General features: G+C 37.1%; 1 protein-coding gene across 1 annotated transcript in view; it reads left to right on the top strand.

Moving 5' to 3' along the window:
- Tdrd5 (tudor domain containing 5) overlaps positions 1-25,130 on the top strand; it is a 43,466-nt gene that overhangs the window by 5,388 nt on the left and 12,948 nt on the right. The window contains exons 4-10 of the mRNA XM_013015516.1: positions 3,516-3,599; positions 5,603-5,659; positions 11,371-11,524; positions 14,498-14,706; positions 15,611-15,831; positions 21,539-21,751; positions 22,731-22,797. Coding sequence (XP_012870970.1) covers positions 3,516-3,599; positions 5,603-5,659; positions 11,371-11,524; positions 14,498-14,706; positions 15,611-15,831; positions 21,539-21,751; positions 22,731-22,797 — 1,005 coding nt within the window. The remainder of the gene's footprint in view (positions 1-3,515; positions 3,600-5,602; positions 5,660-11,370; positions 11,525-14,497; positions 14,707-15,610; positions 15,832-21,538; positions 21,752-22,730; positions 22,798-25,130) is intronic.

Genomic DNA, 25,130 nt, shown 5'->3' with positions numbered 1-25,130 from the left:
AGCAAATTCAGCTTTAGAAAAGAATGCCTCTTTCAAGGCTAGATCTTAAATGAATGTAAGGGCCGATCTTAGTTTGCACCGAACTCTGTGTGTGTGTGTGTGTGTGTCCTGAGGCATGAACAACTCAGGCTCTAGGTGCTGTATTTTAGCTTTCACTCTAGGATAGCCAGTTTGGGTGGGCTTTGCACCGTGAACATCAGATCTCAGCTTTTGAAGTCTGGGACATCCACATTTAAGGTACTGGCAGATATTTCCAGTGAGGGACTGCTTCCTTCTCGAGTGGAAGTCTTTTCATTATATCTTCATACAGTGAACATGTAAAAGTTTCTATGTGTTTCTTTAAGAAAATGTAATGCATTTTAACAGTTTCATTTTTTATCTTCAAATGGCTATACAGGGGAATACAATTGAACATGTCCACTTATGTGCATTGTGCATCTTGATCAGAATCACCCGTTCCATCCTCCTCCTGCTCTCTCCCTCTGCCACTACCCCTTCAGTCACATCCAGCTTCACACTTCCTTGTTCATAAATGTATATGTATTATGTCTGTACTTGTCAATATTCCTTTTTCCATTCTCCCACTAGCCTTCCTCCTTTAAAACATGGTTTGGCTTCTTGATTTCCCTCCATTCTGTTAGCTGTCTCATAATTGTTCACCGGATCTAACTATAGTATTTTACTCTTTATTTTGCCAGTCTTGGGTCTTGAACTCAGGGCCTGGGTACTGTCGCTGAGCTTCTGTTTGCCTGAGGCTGGCACTCTACAACTTGATCCACAGCGCCACTTTGTCTTTTTCTGTTTATGTGGTACTGAGAAATAGAATCCAGGGCTTCATGCATGGTAGGCAAGAACTGTACCACTAAGCCACATTCCCAGCACAGGTGTTTCACTCTTGTATTTACATTAATCATCTTGGTCATGTAATATGTGTAAATGACCCTAGGGTTTCTTTCGTAAGGGCCTTTAAGACCTAATCACCTCCCAAAAAGTGACAGGACTTCTGCATAAGGATTTAAGAGAGGGTCATAAACATTAGGACCACGCAGGTATCTGGCATATTTCTAGAAAATACTGAATTGCTTTGAAAGTTTATTTACCCCTGTATATCCAGCATTCATTGCAATGAGAATCACATAGAGTATGCTCTGTACATATAATTGATTAGTATTATTTAGTAAACAAGTATCTTATAAGTATCTTACTAATACGTATTTATTGGAGGTTGAATTGCAGACTTTTATTATGTGATTTAAAAAAAATTGCTATTCTTGGATAGGGTGTGTGTGTGTGTGTGTAGAACTGAGGCTTTAAAGTCAAGGTTTCATGCCTACTAAATTGGCTGTCCATACTGTGGAGCTATACCTCCAGCTCTGATGTATTCACATTTCTTCTTTAGTTCTATAGGCTCCTATTCTGAATATATCATTTTCTTAGCTACTTTATATTTTCATTTTCCATTTTATTCTGTCTCATTAACTTGATTGACCATCCTTTGTGTTTAATCGGTAGGCATCTATAAATATGAAAGCATTGTTGAAATCAGGGTTGCCTTTTGATCACTTGGTCATATCAGTCATTGACGACCTCCCAATTTTTGTTCCATAGTTATAGCTCTTCCCTCTATAATTACAGCTGTCTTCCCACCCACAATCTTTTAGCAAATGCCGTTAGGGTAAAGACTGCCATGCTGGAAGAAGCAGGACAGGGTCATACTGAATGCACACCCTATACTGGTTGCTTACCTTATTTAGTTTTCACACCACCCTGTGAGAGACTGGGAAGCAGAGACCAAAAGATTGTAATTTTGACAGGTCAAGTGAAAAGACTATTTTAAAAAAGTTCAGAGCTGAGTGCTGGTGGCTCACACCTGTAATCCTAGCTACTCAGGAGGCTGAGATCTGAGGATCATGGTTCAATGCCTGGCTGACCAGGAAAGCCCATGAGACTCTTCTCTCCAATTAACCATCAGAAAACCAGCAGTGATGCTGTGGCTCAAAGTGGTGGAGCTCTAGCCTTAAGCAAAAAAAAAAAAAACAGACAATACGTAGGCCCTAAATTCAAGCCCCATGACAGACAAAAAAAAAATGTTCAGCAGGAAAAAAATATTCATATTGATTGTGTCTAGGTGATAGGATTTCAAATAGCTTGTGTTTTCCTTTATGGCTTTGTGACTTTTTATCATTAAAGAGCTCAATTTGAAGTTGTAGCTTTAATGACTTGAGTGAACATGGTTCTGTGCTCTCTACACTGAGCAGTGTGCCACTGCCGTAGCTCTTCCCTTGGCCTGCAGCATGGATATGCTCCATGCTAGGTTTCTCATCACAATCACCTGTGCTTCCTGCTGGATTTTTTTTTCTATTGTATGTTAACTGTTAATTCCATTTACATGGAATGGTAGAAAAGAAAAAAAAACTCTTATAAATAAGTCACTGTCTTCCCAGGGCAAAGACTAGTTAGCTGCTGCTGCAAAAAAAGCAAAACACTGAAAAACCTTATTGGAACGATGGACATCCTCTACATCACAACTGTATTGATGCTTAATTACAGAGCCATATACTTAGGAAAACCTGTTGATTTGTTTGTGGTAAATGAGTGCATTACCATTCTCCATGAACTCAGGGCCTTGTGTTAGATAAATGCTGTGTACTTGAGCAATGCTCCAATAGTCCTTCTATGTCAATTATAACTAATAAAGTGATTTCTTACAAAATAATAGTTGCCCAAGATCTTGGTTAGGACTTTTCTGTATTTAACTGCCCAGCATTAGGGAGTTCAGTTAAACATCTGAATATTGCTGAGTGCCAGTGGCTCACACCTGTAATCCTAGCTACTCAGGAGGCTGAGATCTGAAGATCAAGGTTCAAAGCCAGCACAGGCAGGAACGTCCCTAGACTCCATATCTTCAATAAACAAAAAAATTTTAAAACATTTGCCTTACGATCAGTGCGTAACCAGCCCGTGAAAGCTTAGGTGCATGATAGGGTGTGACTTTGACAGTGATTGGTTCCTCTTCCTCCCCTGCCATGCCACCCTCCCCCCCCCCACTTTAGAAAGGGCTGCTCTCTGTTAATAAACGAGTTTTCTACCTGCTTGAAAAAAAAATTTAAAAAGCAAGAAGTGGAGTTCTCTGGCTCAAATGGTAGAGTGTTAGCCTTGAGTAAAAGCAACTCAGGGACTGAGCCTAGGCCCTGAATTCAAGACTCAGGACTGGTGCATGCACATGCATGCACATACATCTGAATACAGTTTTAAGTAAATTAGTTTTAAAAACTTTCTTCTAGGTAAGTATGGGATTGATTAACTGAAGGATTCTAGAATGTTTTATAAAGAATGTTATCCTAGAAAATTCCATATACCTATTTTATATGGCATGAAATATTACATTGTCATTTCTTAAAATATATTTAACTAAAATACATTTCCTTTTAGATATCTTTTGGGACTGTTTAGATTTATCTTTAACTTTTGGATGAGGAAAGATATGATTTGGCATTTTCTTCTTTTGTTCACAGTTGGAGAACACATTCAAATCAGTTATTGCACAAATTGGACCTGGAGGGACTATCAATCCAGAACTAAAACATAAGATAAAATTTGTAAGTTTTTTCAATGCCTGAGTTTTAATTTGCCTCATTTTATGTTTATACCTGACCTTCATAATATATTGCAAATGGAGTAGCTTTTAAAATTCGAAAAATTAATACATGAAATACTTGTAACATTTTGAAATGTAAAATTGAAAATATAAATTCTTCTGTAAATGCTCTTACTTCCTCTCTTCCTACCCTTATCCCCTTTAAATAATTGGCAAACAATCCAGGATCCTTTCAATTCTAATTTTATATCCCTATACATCAAATCTCATTTCAGTGGTGTGCAGTATTTCTTTACATTTATGTCATGTTTCATGTATGATTGAGTTTTGATTGATTTTGTGCTTAGCTATGTAAAAAGTGCTACAGTTAATATCCTTGAACCTTTTTGTAGTATGGATTTCCAGTCAGAGGCTTTGGATGTTTTGATGATAAATACTGCTGTATTGCCATCCAAAAGATTTGAGGAAATTTACAGTTCCACTGGCAGTGAAGTGTCTCACCATCCAGGGTTGATTTTTTTTTTTACATTAAGTATTTTGATAATGCTTAATAGTCACTTACATTTTTCAGTGTGATTTCCCTATTTATGTGTTTTGCCTTGTTTGTTGTCTTGCTGTGTAATGCTATTTGGCTGTTAAGTGTTGGGCTAAAGGATATGTACATTTATGGTTTTGGTAGGACTATTCTGATTTGAGTAATCTAGATGTTGTTACAGCCTTATATCATCCCATTTCCTCTGCAGGACTTGCTGTGAGAAACAAAGCTCGGGTGCATACAGGCTCTCCTATTTGTTTTTATAATTACTATGATTTTTTATGATATAAAAACATGAAAATTAAGTATTGATGGGTAAAGAATTGGTGTGGCTTGTAAGAAAGTTTATATATGTCTCTATTAGATTACATAGGAGTATCTCTTTTACAGATTGTTGAACTCCTAAAACCTGGGTTTCATAGAATACCTTGTTTAGTGTTGTCTTTTCATCAAAGTCAGGGGGAAGGTGAGCCATGTGTGTGCATTCTGCAAGGAAGCTTTCTGAAGTACAGCACTGGCTGTCTCTAAGTCACAGGGTTTTGAAATTTTTACTTTATATCTCTTCTCTAACGGTTGAATTAGAGTGTTGTATAAACAATACCTAGAAAAAGCTGGAAAAAACACAAAGCTTTCCGTACTTTATTAGGATAGAGCAATTTTAGGGACCTGTCCTAAAAAAAATCATTAGTACAAATGCCAATATGAAGACATTCATTGCAATACTTAGGCTGAAAAATAACAGCCATATAGGATCAAAGAAATAAATTTAAATGGTTGTTTTGAAGAGTTTTTAGCCCTTATCTGTTTATCTGTATTTATGGATATGTACTGACCTTATCTCCATATTAAATGTATATATTCTTATATATACATATCTACATTTATATCTACATATAGATGATAATGGCTATAGTTTTGCTTAATGATATGAAATTGTACATGGTGTCCATTGCGTTTTTTTCTGATAATTAAAATGCTTAAAATTGCACAGTAAAATATTATCTATTATATGAGTTAAAGCTAAATCTGTAGCGCTTTCTGGGAACTGTAGCATTACAATATTGTAAAATTCTTGGCTCTGGGAATGGTGGAAATCACTATTGGTATTATAAAGTCTTTTTTGTTGTTGTTGTCGGTTATGGGGCCTGAACTCTGGGCCTGAGCACTGTCCCTCAGCTCTTCAGCTCAAGACTAGCACTCTACCACCTGAGCAACAGTGCCACTTGCAGCTTTTTCTGCTTATGTGCTGCTGAGGAATCGAACCCAGGGCCTCAGTGCTTGTCAGCCGTGGTATTATAAAGTTTTATAAAACTGATTGAATATGACTGTTAACATACATTTTTTACTATTCTCTATTGTGGATAAATGAATTTTTGCTATTATTATTATTTAAGTTTATGCTTTTTAAAAAACATTTTGTCTCCTAGCATTCCTATTGTATGTAATTATTTTTGTTTTCTATTTATTAGGTTGTGGCTAAATTTCCAGAGGGTTTGTTTATTTCTAAACTGCTTGGAGAGTTTGAGGTAAATGTTTTAACAACCCTGGATTTTTCAACTATAATTTTCTTTGTTATTATTAAGGTGTACAGAGGGGTTACCATTTCACAATTCAGCTAATGCCTGCATTTCTCTTTTGGACCCTGTCACCTCTTCCTTCTCTTTCAACTATGAATCTTTTTATGGTGCTTTCCTCCTCCTCCTCCTCTTGGACCCTGTCACACCTTTCTTCTCTTCCAACTTTGAATTTTTTTATGGTGCCCTCCTCCTCTTCCCCTCCCCCCTGCTTCTCACCCTCCTCCCCCACTTCCCCCTTCTCAACTCCTTCCCCTCTCTTCTCCCCCTTCCTTCTTCCTTTCTCTTCCCTCCTCCTCCCCCCTCCTCTGTGAGTCTCTTTCTCAACACTTAAACATCTTGTTTTGCATTTTAATGTTTTTTGTTATTGTAAAAATTGAGAATATCCATACTGATACTTGATTGAACATGGAAAGGATATTCTTGCCACTTCCTGTTCTAACATCATTGTCATAAAAGATTTTTTTTTTTTAGTACTGAGGTTTGAACTTTGTCTTGTACTTGGTAGGGTGGTACTTTACCATTTGAACCATACCCTCCAACCTTTTTGCTTTAGGTTATTTTCCAAATAGGGCCTCAGTTTTTTTTGGCCTGGGCTTACCTACACTTACATCTATGACACCTGCACAGATAAGATTACAGGCACATGCCACCATACCTAGCCTGTGGTATGCCTGTGATCTCAACTACATGGAGACTATAGATATAGGAGGATCTTGGTTTGAGGTTAGCCAGTGCAAAAAGTGAGACTCTTGGAAAAATCAAGCAAAAAGGTCTTGAGGGCATAGCTCAAGTGGTAGAGTACTTGCCTAGCAAGCACAGTGCTGTGAGTTCAAACCGTAGTATCACCTAAATGAAGCAACACAAATGGCCAATCAACACATGAAGAAAGCTTCAACATCTTTAGCCATAAAGGAAATAGAAATCAAAACTATAATCAGTCAGAATGGTAAATCATCAAGAAAACAATCCAGTGCTGGAATTCCTCATCAGAGCAATAAAGCAAGAGAAAGAAATAATAAGGATACAAATAGGAAAGGAATACTATCAAAGCCATTTTTATAGATCCAGCATTACACTTATTCCAACACCAGATAAGGACACAGCAAAAAGACCAATCTCTGATGAACACAGTCTCAAAGATTCTCAATAACATACTTGCAAACTGAATTCAATACCACATGAAAAAAGGCAATATCCATCATCAAGTTGGATTCGTTCCAGGTATAATAGGTTGATTCAGTATACCTAAATCAAAAAATGTAATATGTATATAAACATAATTGAAGACAAGAATCATCTCAGTTGATGCAGGAAAAAAAAACTTTGACAAAGTTGAACATTGTTTAATGCTGAGAGCTTTAGAGCTAGCAATAGAAGGAATGTACCTCTACATAATTAAGGGTATACATGACAGAATGGTAGCCAATATCACTTTAAATGTGGAAAAACCAAAATCATTTCCTCTGAAATCAGGAATGAGAATGAGACAAGGGTTTCTACATACTATTCAATCTAGTCCTGGAATTATGAGTCAGAGAAAGAAATACAAAGGATCCAAATAGGAAAGGAAGAAGTCAGATGATATTCTGTACTTAAAAAATCCTAAAGGGGCTGGTAAGGTGGCTCAGTGTTAGAGCACTTGCCTTGCATGCATGAGGCCCTGGGTTCGATTCCTCAGCACCACATAAGCAAAAAGAAAAAAAGCTGGAAGTGGCTCTGTGGCGCAAGTGGTAGAGCGCTAGCCTGGAGCTGAAGAGCTGAGGGACAGCACCCAGGCCCAGAGTTCAGGCCCCACGACTGGACCCCCCCCCAAAAAAGGAAAATCCTAAAGATCCCACTCCCAAACTCTTAGATCTGATAAACACTTTAGACAACATAGGATACAAAACCAAGGTACAAAAATCAGTTTTTCTGAATACCTTCAGTGAATATACTGAGAAAGAAATGAGAACATTTCCACTTACAGTGTCCTCAAAACAATAGGGATAAATTCAAAGAGGTGAAAGACCTCTACAATAAAAACATAAAACCTTGAAGAAAGTGAAGAAACAAGATGGAAAGACCTCCCATGCTCATGAGCTGGCAGAATTAATATGAAAATGGCTGTACTATTGATAGCAATGTAAAGATTTAGTACAATCCTCATACAAATCCTCATATTACTTTACAGAAATAGCAAAAGCAATCCTAAAAGATCTCAAATAACCAAAGCAATCTTGAGCATAAAAAAGCCATGTTGAAAGTATCACAATACCAGACTTGAAATAATACTGCAAAACCATAGTAAAAAAAATAAAAACATAATGCTTGTACTAACAGACATAAGGGCAGATGAAACAGAAAAATCAGAAACATACACAGCCATAGCCATTTGAGTTTTGACCAAGGGACCCAAAATGTAAGTTGTAGTAAACAGTCTCCTCAACAAACTGTGCTGGAAAAATATCTACCTGTAGGAGGCCGATCCCTATCTGCTGCCCTATGTTAATATCAATTCAAATTAGATCATATTAATATAAGACCTGAAACCTTTGAAGGTGCTACAGGAAAGAATAGAGAAAACACTGGAACATATTGACATAAGGCAACAACTTCCTGACTAGAACTCCAGTAGGTTTGCAAATAAAAGCAAAGATTGATAAATTGGATTACATCAAGCTAAAAATCTTTACAGTAAAGGGATAGTCTGACTTCCGGCCAGCGAATACAAGCAGCGTGTCTGCGGGACACGATTTGTTTTCCTTTTAAATTCCAACTTTGCAGGAAGCAATGACAGACCAAGTACTTGTAATTGGCAGTGGCAGAAGGGAGCATACATTGGCCTGGAAACCTGCACAGTCTGATCATGTCAAACAAGTGTTGGTTGCCCCAGGAAATGCAGGCACTGCCTGCTCTGAAAAGAATTCAAATACTGCTCTCCCCATCAGTGATCACACTGCCCTTGCTCAATTCTGCAAAGACAAGAACATTGAATTTGTAGTTGTTGGACCAGAGGCACTTCTGGCTGCTGGAATTGTTGGAGACCTGACCTCTGCAGGAGTACAATTGTCATTGAAGAACTTCTTGAAGGAGAAGTATCTGTCTTAAGGATTGTTACTGGAAGTTAAGAACACTGTTCTTCAGAGGGTAGTAGAAGGCATGCAGCAAGAGGGTACGCCATAAAGAAGAATTCTCTATGCTGGCATAATGCTGACCAAGGATGGCCCAAAAGTTCTGGAATTTAATTGCTGTTTTGGTGATCCAGAGTGCCAAGTAATCCACTTCTTAAGAGTGATCTTTATGAAGTGATTCAGTCCTTCCTAGATGGCCAACTGAGTGCATCTCTACCCATTTGGCTAGAAAGCCATACTGCCATAATGGTTGTCATGGCAAGTAAAGGTCATTCTGGAGCCTATACCAAGGGTGAAGAGATAACAGGGTTTTCTGAGGGTCAAGCCTTAGGACTAAAGGTGTTCCATGCTGGCACTGCTCTTAAGGATGGCAAAATGGTGACCAGTGGGGGCATAGTCCTTCCAGTGACAGCCATCTGGGAAATCTACTGGCCCTGGAAGAAGCCAAGAAGGGACTCACTGTGATAAAAGTTTGAGGGAGTAGTTTATAGAAGGGACATTGGCTTTCGAGCCATAGCTTTCCTCCAACAGCCTAGGTAAAACATTTCTGAGATGGTTATGGGCAGTTATAGACTTAAATAGCTAAAAGGGGAGTGTTAAAGCCTTCTCTACCAACTGTACCGTTCCTCCAACCCTATATAGACTTTTCTATACTAAATCATTCTGTATTTTTTTCCCTCTGTATATTAGTCCTTTGTATACTAAGTCATTCTGTATTCTTTTCTCGCTGGAGAAGATCTAATCTTGGTCCGTGTTCTGTTTATTAAACCAGATCAAGCCAATCTCTCAACTGTTAATAGAAATACTCAAATTAAGTGGAAGAAACTTTCCAGTGCTGCTTTTAAACTTTTAACAGGATCAAGTGATCAAAGATTTTTAATCCTTGAATAATCATTTAAATGTTTATGTTAAAATCATAGCTGGTTTTATCAAGAAACTCAATATGAGGATGTTACTCTCTCTAATCTTAATCTAATTTCTCTGTAAATCTGGGCAGTATTTGTTTCTAAAGTATAATTTTGATCCTTGATGATTCATTTATTTGCTATGTACTAGTAAAATCAATAAACTTTTGGTTACAATTAGAAAAAAAGGGATAGTCACTAGACTGAAGGGATAGCTTATAGAATGTGAGAACGTGTTTACCAGCTATACATCTGACCAGAGATTTATACCCATAACAAACAAGGAGCTCAAAAACCCCATTCCCAAAGACTAACTCAACTAATAAATGTGCAGATGAACAGAACAATCAGTTCTTGAAGTAAAGATGTCTAAGAAACACTTGAAATGTTCAGTATCTTGGCCATAAAGGAAATAAAATCAAAACAAAGGAGAAGGCTACAATGCTTGATAAGAAATGTACTCATTATCTTGCCCATGTAATTGTAAAAAAGAAAAAGAAAAAAACAAAAAAAAACACACAAATTTCATCTTACTCCGGTCAGCATGGCAATCAAGAATGTAAATGCTGAGAAGGTATGGAAGAAAAAAATCCTTATACATTGTTGTTGGGAATGTAAATTAGTGTAATTAGCTCCTCAAAAACCTAGAATAGATCTACATTATGATGCAGGGATACCATATGATGTAAGGCATATATCCAAAGGAACCAGAGTCAGGATACAAGACTGGTACTTGCAGCACTATTCACAATAGTCAAACTGTAGAAACAGCCTACATGCCCTACAACTAACTGATGAATGGATCAAGAAAGTATGTATTAACACAATTAGATATTATTCAGCCATAATAAATACTTGCAGGGAAGTGGATAGATCTGAAAACGACTGTATTAAGTGAAGTAGCGGGCTTAGGATGACAAAGGTAGCATGTTTTCTCAAATGTAGAAGCTAAACCTGAGAGAGAGATGTAAATACATACAGGAGTGAATATATACATATTACAAACACTGAACATTTGTAGTTGTGAGACTTAGGGGATTAGAGGGTAAATAGTACTAAAATACACTGCATTTGTGAATGAGGAATAAATAAAATACTGAAATTTGTTAATGGGGTAGTAGATATGGGGAAAGTGAGAGTAAGCTAAGAGTTAATCTGATTATAGCATAAGGCTTGTGTGAACTGGTAGGGTAAGACCTCTTTGAACAATTAAGATACATTTTAAAAAGTAACAGGGATGTAAAACATGTCCAGTCGGGGGTGCAGATACTAGAAGTGAGGAGGACAAACAGGGTGAAGGAGTGTGATGGTCAAAATACTTTATGTACGTGTGTGAAAATGGGATAGTCAAGCTTATTGAGATTGGGAGAGATGTCTGACCAAAGGTACATTATAATAACGAAACTCCTTTTAAAACTCAGACAAATAAAAATGTGGGAAAATGGGACTTCACCTAGAAGTTACATGATGAAAAGTGTTAGTCTCTTAGTTTATAAGAGCCTGATATTGAAACAAACCTTTACAATTCTGTTTACTGACCCATTGACTTTTAGCTTGACAAAATCCAAATTTAAGCATTGTCCAAAGGCATCTGCATATGTTATCTATTTCTGTTACATATTTTCATTTAATTTTTTTGTGACAGATAGTTTTTAAAGAACAGCTTTCACCAAAGAAATTGGGCTTCTTAAACATAACAGAACTTGTTGGAGCTCTTAGTGACATTCTTCGTGTTGAGTTTAGGGAAGGAGAACAAGACTTGCTGGTGTTTGATGCTGAGATGAGGCCGGTACAGCCTGGTGAGTTGAACCACATTAATGAAACCCCACACGTAATTGTCCTTTAGAAATTGTATTATTATAAAGGTGATGTACAGAGAGGTTACAGTTACATAAGTAAATTACACATTTCTTTTTGGACAGTGTCACCCCTTCCCTCACTCTTAATTGTCCTTCTAAACACAGAAAGAGAAATCATTAGTGAAGGAAGAGTCGTCATAGTACATCAACTCAAATACTTCACATATTAGCATGGCATGTTTTGAAAATAATAACCTCCTTTTTTGGAAATATTTGTTGCAAGGTTAGCCCATATTTTTGTAAATCAATTTGAAATTAATTTCTTCCCCAGTCCCAGGCCTTGAACTCTGGACCTAGGTACTGTCCCTAAGCTCCTTTTGCTTAAGGCTAGCGCTCCACCATTTGAACTACAGCACCACTTCTGGCTGTTTCTGTGATAAATTGGAGATAAGAGTCTGAGGGACTTCTCTGGCCAGGGCTGGCTTTGAACCACAAGCCTCAGATCTCAGCCTCCCTGAGTAGACAGGATTACAGGTGTGAGCCACTGGTACCTGGCTTTGAAATTAAAATTTTTTGGTAATTCTGGAGAAATTTTTCTGAATTGGTTAGTGTGATAGAAAAAAATGTTCAATAGGTCATTTTTATTCATTTATTTTTTTAGTTAGCATACATCAATAGTACAAAGGTAGTTCAGTAGCTCTTAATTATATATCAAAAGTTTTTTTTACAGATACATGGAGAATCAGAATACATACTAGGTAAGTATTAGGACTCAATACTTATATTTTTTTATAAATGTTTATGGAAAATTGGCAAAAATAGTACACAGTTCCACATAGCTTTTTTTCAGTTTCCCTACTACTAGTATATTCCCAGGATATATTTGGCAAACTTCAAACTTTATTTTTATGTTAACCAATTTTTCCATTGATGTCTTTTTTCTGGTTTTATATATACTCAAGTCACCATATTGATTTCCTGTTTTTTGTTTGATTTTTGGTTTGGTTTTAATAATTTTTATCAAGATAAATGTATTTTATGCAGTTATGAGAAATAATACAGATTTCTCCCATGCACTTTTAACTCTGTTTGCTAAATGCGACACTTTGCAAAGCATAGAAAATGATGCGACTGCATCAATGATGCTCTACTTCTTGAGCCATGATGCCACTTCTGGTTTTCTAGTGGTTTATTGGAGATAAGAGTCTCACGGACTTTCCTGCCCGGGCTGGCTTTGAACTGCCATCCTCAGCTCTCGGCCTCCTGAGTAGCTAGGATTACAGGCGTGAGCCACCAGCACCCGGCTCAGAAAATGATACTCTTTACAGTCATATACAAGTGGCAATAATGCACAGTTACTTTTCCAAAGTATAAAGATTGTTATTGATTTTTCTGATCTAAAACTCATGTTAATTTAAAATTTTTAAATTTAAAAATTAAAAATTTAAAAAATTTAAAAATAAATATAGATGAGTACAAAATGAAAATTTACCATTTTAGGTGACCTAGAAATGGTGCTTAGAATTTTAGATAGCTTCCAGATATTTTTCAATGTATGTATAAACATAAATTTTTCTAAACCACAAAAGCTTATTCAAAACCATTCTAACACTATAGAAGTAATAATGTGAATAGTATGTATATTTGTGGACCTCTTCTATGTAGTATAATTACCACCACATGTATACTTTTTTTTTTTTTTTTGCTGGTTCTGGGGCTGAAACTCTGGGCCTGGACACTATCCCTGACCTTTTTTGCTCAAGGCGTGTACTCTACCACTTGAGCCACAGTGCCACTTCTTGGTTTTTTGAGTAGTTTATTAGAGATATGAGTCACAGAGTTTTCTTGCCTGGGCTGGCTTAAAACTATAATCCTTAGATCTCAGCCTCCTAATAGCTAGGATTACAGGTATGAGCCACCAGAACCCAGCTCAAAGAAATATTATATAAATACTGTTTAGCTATTTCCTTTTTTTGAGTAGAGGGGGAAGTTTGAACTCAGGGTTTGCTGGTAGGCACTCTATCACTAGAGCTATACTTCTAGCCTCTCTTTCTCTCTCTCTCTCCCCCTCTTCTACCTCTCCTCTCTCTTTCTCTCCTCTCCCCCCCTCCCCCCGTCTCTCTGTCTCTGTCTCTCTCTCTCTCTTGCTCTCTTTCTCACTCTCGCGAGACCTTGTTCTTTACCCAGGCCAACCTACACGATGATCTTATTTTAAGATAAAGTCTTGGTTAACTTTTGCCCAGGCTGGCTTTGTACCACAATCCTCCCAATCTCTGCCTCCCAAGTAGTACTATAGTATCATAGGCAAGAGCCTGCATACATGGCTTGTAATTCTTTTATGTAACCATACTATAATCCATTTAGCCTGTTGACTATTTCGATTGTTTCCATTTCACCATTACAAAAATATAATTATAAATGGTATTTATTTGGGGAGGAGTACTGGAAATCAAACTCAAGGCCTGAGAGATGGAGCAAGCACTCTACCACTGAGCTATAGCCCTGTGATAAATATTTTTGGACCTACTCTTTATAGGAAATAAACTCTTATGAGTTAATTTCTTTAGGACCCACTGTGGTCACAGGTCTATAGGTATCACACATATGTAAATTAAAAAAAGTGTGTGGTTGATTTCTAATTATAAGGCATTACATTATGGACTATTAAATAACATACATTGTACATTTCTTAACTGGAACAGAATATTAATCAAAATCTGTGTGTTGAAAAAGGCATTTAACTAGAATTTTAGAAGTCTTCCCAGATTGTAAGCTTCCATGCCTCAGTAGAAAACTTTTAGGATTCTTATATTGAACATCCCTTGAATCTGTCCATATTGAAAGATCTGTAAGGACAGGTTAACATTCCTCATTTCTTGTTGTCTCTCTAGTGCCTGGCACATAGAAGGGCTTAGTAATTGTTCTACCATTACTCTAATAAATATGCATAGGCTGCTTTGTTGGCCATTTCAGATACCACTATTTCATCAGTTAAAAACCCATGGCTAGTTCAACCAACTAAGAAAGTAGAAGCCAAAGGTTGGGTCTCCAGTCCCCCTAGAAATTCACTGTCTACTGCTGCTGTAAAGGAGACTACATGGGATGGCCTCTTGAAAACTTGTAAAGACCCAGAACAGAAGATTTGCAAGAAGCCTAATCTGGTGGTAAAGCCTTTACAGCTGGTGAGTGAAGTTTAAAGTCTTGATGTGCTAGAGATTTATCAGTGCAGAAAGTAACTAAATTTTAAACTAAAATTTCTCTAAGGAAAATATTATTTTTAGGTAGATCATTTCTAATAATTAATGGTCTCATTTTGTTCAAAGTCATCTTATATGAGGTTTCTTCTAGTTTTCAATTTTTTATGTCAGTAGCTTTCCCTCCTACCTCATTTTGAAGTGTCCAGATGATTTTGAGATCTGAGAATTAGGTCCTGATAACATCGCTGATTCAGTATCCATGTGTTAGAAAGTGGAAGCTTGAAACCCCTCAGTTGTAGAAGGGAGAGTGGAGGAGCTCTGTTTTGTCTCTATGCCACAACATTTGCAATTGCCTTGGTATACCCATCCTGTTATTTATTTGCTCCTTTAAATTTTTCTCCTCATCTTTCCATCTGTCCTTTTAGTGTTTTCATTTCTCATTGTTTTGTTGTTGCTAAGGAGTTCATTGTACATTGTTCTTCACTGAAGTTAGCTTTTTTTCATGGAATGAAAACATATTTGAGAGCCTGACATATTTTTTGGAGGATACAAGGAAGGCATAAAGGAAATTATTTGACTATTGATAGGGCGGGTTAGGATGGCAATCCTCCTTATTCAGTCTGGTTATTTGAAGAATCGTGTTGTCAATTTTGCATTGAACATGTTCTCTTAGGACATAAAGCAAATGAGCAAGAATTACTTTGTGAAGTTTTTAAATGTATAAGCTCCATTCTCAAGTATTCTGAATCAATAAATCTGTTCTGAGTACAAGAATTTGCATTTTTATAACTTCAAATAATTTTAATAAAGGCATTAAGTACCTTTAAAAATGGGACAAGGTTTGACTGTCACCCTAAGATATAATTTATTCTTTTTCTTTAAATGATAGCAAGTAGAAGCAGACAAATCACAGCTCAACTTGGCAATCGCAAATCATGATATTCCACCAGATGCTTCCCGGGAAAAGAAATTATGCAAACTTCCCCCACTGGATACCAGCACTCTTGTAGGAGTCTTTGTGGAATATATTGTTTCTCCTAGTCAATTCTACATTCGAATCTATAGCAGAGATTCATCAGAGTTACTTGAGGACATGATGATTGAAATGCGGTAGGAGTCTTGTTTTTTTCAATATGTTTTTCTATGTATCACTAATCAATCTCTGAATCTTAAAAAATGACAAGATTCAAGAAATCTTTTGCTTATTGATATTTATTATGCAGAAATTGAGGCTGCAGATTTCAAAAAAGAACCTATATGTGTTATTATAAATAATGTACCTTTAAGAAAAAAATAACATTTTTCCAATCCGACCATACAATCATTGAGATAAAATAGTCCCCCATATTCTTAGCAGGGGATATGTTTCAAGACCTTTAACAAGTACCTTAAGTTGTGGATTAAACAAAACCCTTTGTATAAATAATATTGTTTCTAAAGTACACATACCTTTAATAACTAATTCATAAATTATCACAGAATGTATAGCATGGATAAAGGGATGATCTGCATCCTGGTGGAGCAGGTGCTGCACAATCATCATGCTGCAAACAGTCATGTGAAATTTTAAACTTAACTGTTTACTAGCCTGACACCTGTGGATCATGATTGTAATCCTAGCCACTGAAGAGGCTTAAGATCTGAGGTCCATGGTTTGAAGCCAAACTGGGCAGGAAAGTCTGAGACTCTTAAAACTTGAGCTTAAAGTATAAGTAGGGTGCTGGTAGCTCATGCCTTTAGTCCTAATTATTCAGGAGACTGAGATATAAGAATAGCAGTTTGAAATCATACAGGCAGACAAATCCAAGAGACCTTTATCCAGTTAGCCAGCAAAATCCAGAAGCATAAGTCAAGTGGTAGGCCCCTATGTAAAAAAGCCAAGCAAGAGTGCAAGGCCCTGAGTTCACGCGCTAGTAATGAGCCACACATCATTAAATTAAGATTTTTTTAATGTGGCAATAACAGAGCATTTAAACAATCTAAGAGTCTACTTGAGTATAGGCTCAAATGAAACCAGTTCTGAATAAATGTTGATCCATGTGTAATTTTATAACATTATGCATTGGTCGTTTGTAAATACTACATTATTGAATTATGCAGATTTTCCAAATGTTGACACACATTATTAAAACAAGACACTTATTTCCTGAGCTTTTGGGAATCTATAGCCCATGGTAATTAGGACATTCCAAAATCTGGATTTTGATTTGAAGGTTTGAATTTACTTGTTGATAACAAGGCTCACTTAAAGAGTGTGTCAAATACCTTATTCTGAATTATCATAGTTTGTTAGTGGTTCCTTTGAGCAAAACTGCTGTTCCATTAAAGAAAAAGAAAAGGTGGCTAGCAATCTTCCAACTAAAATTATTCTCCCTTATCCAAAAGGAAAGGTTAGTTTAGATCATGACTGGCTTATCTCGTGACTTGAGATAATTTAGAAAGTATGTGCACTTCCATTTTTGTCACAGAGAATACTGAAAATTTGGTCACTTGGTAAGATTTAATAAGCATTTTAGTTTTTACTCCTGGGGTTTTAACTCAGGGCTTTGTGCCTGCTAGGAAGCTACGCTACCACTAGACATATTCAACCCTCTTTGCGCTGTTATTTTTGAGATGGGTTATCACTTTTTTATCCAGACGGGCCTGGATCACAATCTTCTAATGTGTGCTTCCCACTGTAGCTGCAGTATCAGGCATGTACTACAAGCCCAGCTCTTTTTGTTGAGATAGAGTTTTAAAAACTTTTTTTTGCAGGGGGTGGGGTGCGGCCTGGGCTAGATTGGAACAGATATACTCTTAATCTCAACCTCCTACCTACCTAGGATGACACGCCTGTGCTACTGTATCCAGCTATTGTTTAAGAAAGGAATTATCAAACATTTTGCCCAGACTGTTCTCAGTAGTAGCTAGGATTACAGCATGAGCCTCTTACTTGGTTTTCAAGAGCATTGAAAGTAACATTGGCTGTATTTTGTTGTCAGTGAATGTGAGTCAGTGACAAGTAAGTGACTATAAGTTTGATGCTAACACTTTGATTTAGCTAAGACATCTAGAGTTTGGCCCTCATGTATTACACTATCATTGCAAATGTCAGAATAGTGCAATCAGGACAAATAAGATTTTGATACTACTATGCAAATGGTTTTGATATTGGAAAGGTATATAGGTCCCAGAGGTTTATGGGCTACACTTTTAAGAAACTGCTGCTATTCATTTCTTTTTCTATGCTGAAAAACTATGTAAGATCTGGAATTTTGCATTTATAAATAATGTCTGATTTTTTAATTTTTTATTGTTACTATAAAGGTGATATACAGAGGTGTTACAGTTAATGTAAGTCAGGTAAAGAGTACATTCTTTATGGAAAAATACCACTCTTTTCCCTGTTCTCACCCAGTTTTTCCTTTCATCCTACCAAGTTTGTAGTTCATTTTCAACATAGTGTCCAGTGGAAAAATGTTTGAGTTTTATATTGCATCATATTCAGGAACAGTTTATTGCTGGGTTCCAGTGGCTCATACATGTAATCCTAGCTATTCAGGAAGCTGAAATTCAAGGATTGGGATTCAGAGCTAGCCACGCTAGACAAATCTGTGAGACCCTTACCTCCAATTAAGCAGCAGACAACAACAACAAAAAACTAGAGGTGGAAGCAGAGCAAGAGGTAGAGTGTCAGCATTGAGTGAAAAAAGTTAAACAAGAATGCAAAGTCCTGAATTCAGGCCTAAGAACTTGGGGCACAATTTAATTACATAATACTCAGTAATATATACATATATAACATATAGTATATACCATATTATATAATGTATAATTTATGTTATATATTTTTACTCCAGTTTATTTGTGCAATTTAATACATTTTAAGGCAAACTTACCATCTCTGTAACCTTGAAGTTACTTGGCTTCCCTGGATCCAGTCTCTTTATCTTCTTAGTGGGATAATACTAGTATCTACTGCAGAGTTATGGGAATTAAGAGTTTAGCTCAAATGTTCACTGCTGTTCTCAATAATATAATTGCTCAAGGTTGAGATGTTTTTGGCACTGTAAGTCATGGATTGGCTTCTGTGAACATGGTAAGGGGTTAAGTGGAATATTGGAGGCCACAGTAGATTTGCCTGGGCAAGTTTGAAAGCTTCACAGAGGAAAAGTTTGAGCAAGGTTCCAAAACAAATGAGTGTGTTAGTTGAGGTGTGAACATTCAGGGCCTGTTCAGGACCCAAGGCTGGGGACTGGCAGCAAAGCCAGCATTATTAGCAAAGGAGTAGTGCACTTTGTGAACAACAAATGCAGGAAGTGTCAGGAGTACTTGGGAACAGACTGAATTTGAAACTGGAAGGCTAGGTAGTGGTAAATTCTGAATACTATAAGGAGTTCTGACTTGCTCTGTACAGTGATCCCTCACCTGTTGCAGCAGTTATGTTCCAGAGAATCCCATGATAGGTAAAAATCCTTGAAGTAGTGTTACACATTTGTCTCTAGCTATATTGTAATTTACTTTTAAATAGCCATTTTTGGTAGATAGAGATAAACTAGAGAGAAATTAGCTAAGTAAAATAGGTGACTGATGGAGTTGGGAAAAATAAGGTAGAGGGCTGGGAAGTTGGCTCAGTGCCTTGCATGCATGAGGCCCTAGGTTTGATTCCTCAGCACCACATAAGCAGAAAAAGCCGCAAGTGGCGCTGTGGCTCAAGTGGTAGGGCACTAGCCTTGAGCTGAAGAGCTGAAGGACAGTGCCCAGGCCCAGAGTTCAGCCCCCATGACTGACAAAAAAAAAAAAGGAGGGGGGAGAAAAGACTATGAGAATTGTTGGCTTAGAGAATGATTAGGTTTGAGCCAGGATACCTCTAAAATAAGCAGCACCAAATAGGTGATTCTAGGATTGTGTCTAGCTATTTGTTGCTACTATGGTTACAGAGACATAATCATAGTAACATCAAAAAAAGTTTATTTCTTCTTCTCATAGTAGCCCCAATAGAAGTGATACAGGCTAATGTGTAGCTCTACGACGTTAAGGACTCAAGTGTTTGCTATCACCAAGTGATAGACAATGTACTGTCAATCCACATGGTTCTCAGGGTGGCTTGCCACATACCCACTGGCTCCTTCTAGACAGTAGGAAGAAGAAAAAATTCCCTTTTATTTGAAATACCTTTTCTTTGAAAGGCACAACCTGAAATTTTTAATTTTTTTAGTAATTTGCCATTAACTATATACGCTTTTTTGTTACAGTTGGTTAGAACTTTGTATTCACATCGCTGCACCTATATCCTGAGAATTCTGAATGGTTATATATTCAGTTCAATATGGGTTTCTTATTACTAAGAAAAAAGTCAGTGGATATTGGGTATTCACTAGCATGTCTGCCAAAACAAGTTTTGAAGATTAGGATTCAAGATTTTCTTTCTTTTCTTTTGCCAGCCCTGGGGCTTGAACTCAGGTCCTGGGCACTGTCCCTGAGTTTCTCTTGCTCAAGGCTAGCACTCTACCACACAGTACCACTTCTGGCTTTTTCTGTGTATGTGGTACTAAGGAATCGAACCCAGGGCTTCATGCATGCTAGACAAGTACTCTACCACTAAGCCACATTCCTAGCCCCTGGATGCAAGGTTTTCTATAGTGAAAATAAATTTATTATTGGTAGTAGATGATGTAAAAATGGATGAGATGATATGCAGCAATAATACTTGAGTGCTTACTATATTCAGTTCTTAAATTTTTACACATTTGAACAGTTTTTACTATTGCCTCCAGACTCAACAAGGAAGCTGAAGCACATCCTGTCAATGATTAGGTCAGCATCTGAACCTAAGGCTCGAGTTTCTGACTTCTTTTATGTTATATTTCCTAAAGATAAAATGTAGGGAACCCAAGTTTTTGAGTCAATAAAGAACTTTTTAAGGAATAATTACTGACAAAAAGTAGGAGAGAATTTTGTCTTGGAAATGAGATGAGAATTTGAAAGGATAGAATAACACAGATCAAATATATTGAAGACTAAAGAGAGAAACTCTTGGCTTTGGGAATTAGCAGGTCATTGAAGTTTTTTTACATGTTCATTTTAGAAAGTGCTAATGAATGAAGTTGGACTATTTTGCGGGGGGTTGTACTAAGCTTTTGAACTCAGGGTTTCATACTTGCTTTGTAGGAACTCTGTCTTTTGAGCCACACTCCCAGTGTGTGTGTGTTTTGCCAGTCCTAGGACTTACTCAGGGCCTAGGCACTGTCCCTGAGCTTCTTTTGCTCAGAGCTACCACTCTACCACTTGAGCCACAGCACCACTTCTGGCCTTTTTTATGTGTTACTGAAGAGTTGAACCCAGGGCTTCACGCATACTAGGCAAGCACTGTATCACTGAACCACATTCCCAGCCCCAATAATATCTTCCTTTATACTCAATCTGTCCTAGACCATGTTACCCCTGTTATTGTTTTCTGCAATGTTGGGGTTACAGATGTACAACATCATGTCTAGCTTTTTTTATTGGTTAAGATTGGGAAGCAAGTTTCAGCAAACGTTTTGTCCTTGGTTGGCCTCGAACTATGATCTGGCAGATCTCTACTTCCCAAGTAGCAAGGATTATAGACATGAGTCATCTACCTGGACTCTTCAAAGAATGTGAGATAAGAAAATGAGTGTATAATTTTCATCCTTTCTCTTTGAAGTTTATTGATGAATGATTTGAATAAGAAAACTGGCATTAATAAATCAGAAAAAAAGATTTTTCTTTGCTTTATTAAGACTTTGTTCTTGATGCTTGAATAGAAATTAATCTTTTTCTTCCCTATGGGTTTCTCTGTTATGGTATTCTACAGGCGTTGTTACTCTAACCAGCTGGTTTCTGATCGATACATCATGCCAGAATACTTTATCCAGCCAGGACATCTCTGTTGTGTAAAGATTTCTGAGGATAAGTGGTGGTATCGAGTTATTATCCATCGCATCCTTGGTAAAAAGGAAGTTGAAGTGTTCTACCCAGACTTTGGAAATATTGGAATTGTTCAGAAATCCTCTCTGAGGTTCCTCAAGTAAGATTTTGAATTGCAGTGTTGGAAGTCTGGAGCTGGGATCTCTCTTGCACTTTGATTATCTTTTTCCCTTCCATCCTTCCTACCTTTTCCTCTTAGTGGAGAGTTAGCAACTAGTTGCTTAATTTCACAGATTATAGTCTTATGTTTTCTTTTACTTGACTATGAGAATAAATTTCAGTCTCTTAACGGAACCATGCTAAGATATTTGTATGGCATGAAAGTAGTACTGTTCATACCTGTGTTTTAATTGCATCGTAAGGCATTTACTGCGTTGTTTTTTTTTTTTAATTTAAGTTTGCTTTAAAGAACAAGGCTTTGATTCAATGTAGGGATTGAACCCAAGGCCTTGTATGTGATAGGCAAGCATCCTACCACTTAATATATGTTCCTAGACCCTTCCTTTTTTATTCTTTTGAAGATAGAGTCTCAATGCGAACTTTAGTTGGCCTTAAACTCATAATCCTTCTATCTCTACCTCCCTAGTAACTAGCATTTAGGCATGATTCGTGATAACTAGCAAGGCATTAATTGTAAATTTTATGAATTAAATACTTGGAAATAACAAGTCATTAAATGATTTAGATTCCCTAAAATTCAGTTTAAACACATATTAAATGTTCATATGTTTGTTTGTTTTTTTGGGTCCGGTCATGGGGCTTGAACTCTGGGCCTGGGTGCTGTCCCTCAGCTCTTCAGCTCAAGGCTAGCACTCTACCACTTGAGCCACAGTGCCACTTCCGGCTTTTTTTTTTCTGCTTATGTGGTGCTGAGGAATCGAATTCAGGGCCTCATGCATGCAAGGCAAGCACTTTACCACTGAGCTACCTTCCCAGCCCATGTTTTCTTTTTTTAATAAATATTTTTTATTGTAAAGATACTATACAGAGGGTTACAGTTACATGAGTAAGGTAATGAGTACATTTCCTATTGAGCATTGTTACCCCCTCCTTTGTCACATGTTTGTTTTCTACTGCAGGTGCTGCTACACAAAGCTTCCAGCTCAAGCTATCCCTTGTTCTTTGGCTTGGGTGAGACCAATTGAGGTATGTTTGCGTGTTTCCCATTAATCAGAAGACATTTGACTAGTGTGTGTCAAGAATAGTTCCGAGTTCTTAGATACAAAAATGAAACACTGGGCCAGGCACCAGTGGCTCATACCTAGCTACTCAGGAGGCTGAGATCTGAGGATGGTGGTTTGAAGCCAGGCAGAAAAGTCCCCATGAGACTCTTATCTCCAATAAACAATTCAGAAAAGCTAGAAGTGGCTCTGTGGCTCAAGTGGTAGAGCACTAGCCTTGAGCCCAAAAAGGCCCAGGGAAAGTGCCCAGCCCTAAGACTGGCCAAAAAACAAAACCACACAAAACATTGGGACTAGCCCCCCTCCCCCAATATCATTATCTTGAGAATGCAAGGTAGATATGGACACAAAATTGTGCCATGCCATATTTTCTCTAATAGAGGTTTTACAGTGATTAGAAAAACCCTAAAGAAATCATGCCTAACTCTGTTGAAGGCAAAATTAACAGTGTATTAAGTGAAGGTCTCAGAAAAGAGTTGGCACTTGAGTGGGACTTGGAAGATTAGGAATATTATACACAGAAGAGACATTCCAGGCAAAGTAGAATAGCATAAATGTTACAAATTGGAGAAATTGTAATTGTGTTTGGCATATAGAATAATTAGAAATAAATTCAGCCCCCAATAACATAGTTATATACTATCAAATATTATATACTATGCATAACTATAAGTGCTATACTTTTCAGTCCAACTGGCAGTGCAATAGGTTTGTTTTTACAATGTCAGCACAAACACATGAATAATACATCGTGTTGCAATGTGCTAGCACTGCTACAACATCACTATGCAATAGGAATTTTTCAGTTTCCTTATAATCTATGGGAACACTATTATATATGTAGTATATCATCAACCGAACTGGTATATGTAGTTATATAGTACATGGCTGTAAGTAAAAAAGTGGGAGGGCAGTGGGCAGGGCCATGGCCACAGTTGGTGAGTATTAGATTGCTTACTCAGTATGTGCCAGGCCTTGGGTTATCCTCAGCAGTGCCACGCAAATGGTAAGTTGTATAAGAAATGCTAACGGAATCTCTTGCACTTCTGAAAGAAAATGAAACTGAGCCAGATGGTAACTGACATCTATAGGAAGGAATGAAGATTATGGAAAACGGTTAATATGTGGGCAAATAAAAAGATTATTTCTATGTACTCTGAATTTAAGAAACATACAACTTTTAAAAATAAAATAATGACCTCATATTTTGGAGTGTATATCATGTGTTGATTTGTATGTATCCCAAAAGTCTTAATGCTGTTTATTAACTTAAGAAATACAAATACTACCAACTTGAAAAACACTGAATGTCTCACTTTTAACTTAGTAATAACATGAATATCCTAATGATTGAGGCACTGAAGCAACAAATAATACACCGAATTTTTTCTTTAGCTTTTTGAAATTATTTTTAAAGGAATGTGTCTTGAATTTAAAATTTTATTGGCCTAAATTGTTGATAATATCCTTTAGGCTTGTTTGTATGAGGCAGAGTCTCACTGTGTCACCATAAGTAGCCTATAGCTTGCCAGCTTCCTGCCTCAGCCTCCTGAGTACTGGGATTTCAGGTGTGTGCCCCTGCACCCAGCTTTTTTTCCCTTTTGGATAGTGTCTGTTGTAGTGTATTTTTTTTGTACTAGTATTGGAGCTTGAACTTAAAGCCTGCACTCTAAGCTTCACGTTTTTGCTCAAGGCTGGCACTGTGCAACCTGAGCCACAGCTCTAATTCTGGCTTTTTGCTAGCTCAAAGGAGACAAGAGTTCTTTGAATTTGTCTTCCTGGACTAGCTTTGAACCATGATCTTCAGATCTCAGATTCTTGATTTACAAGCATCAGCTACCAGCACCCTGCCCTTTTTCAGTACTTTTGATGTCTACATCTGTAATGATGCATTCTTTTTATATCTCAAATATTATTTAATTGTATCATTTCTCATTTTTATGATTTAAAGAGTGTTATGTGACATTATTTTTATGATTTAAAGAGTGTTACTTGCCATTTTGATTATCTTTTTCTTTCATTTTTTTGATCTGGTGCTGAGGTTTAAATTCAGAGCCTAGATGCTTTCCCTGAGCTTTTGTGCTCTACCACTTGAACTCCGCTTCTGGTTTTTCTTGTAGTTTTTAGTGGACATAAAAGTCTTCAAGGTCTTTCCTGCCCAAGCTGGCTTTGAACCAAGATCTTCATATCTCAACCTCTTGAGTAGCTAAGTTTACAGGTGTGAGTCATCAGCACCCATATGTGTTTTGCTTTTTTAAAGAATCAACTTTTGCCTGGCACTGGTGGCTCACACCTATA

This window comes from Dipodomys ordii, unplaced genomic scaffold, assembly GCF_000151885.1.
Source record: "Dipodomys ordii isolate 6190 unplaced genomic scaffold, Dord_2.0 Scaffold27, whole genome shotgun sequence".
Classification (NCBI taxonomy): domain Eukaryota; kingdom Metazoa; phylum Chordata; class Mammalia; order Rodentia; family Heteromyidae; genus Dipodomys; species Dipodomys ordii.
The sequence above is the reverse complement of the archived record's forward strand: the minus strand, read 5'-3'. Positions and strand labels throughout refer to the sequence as shown.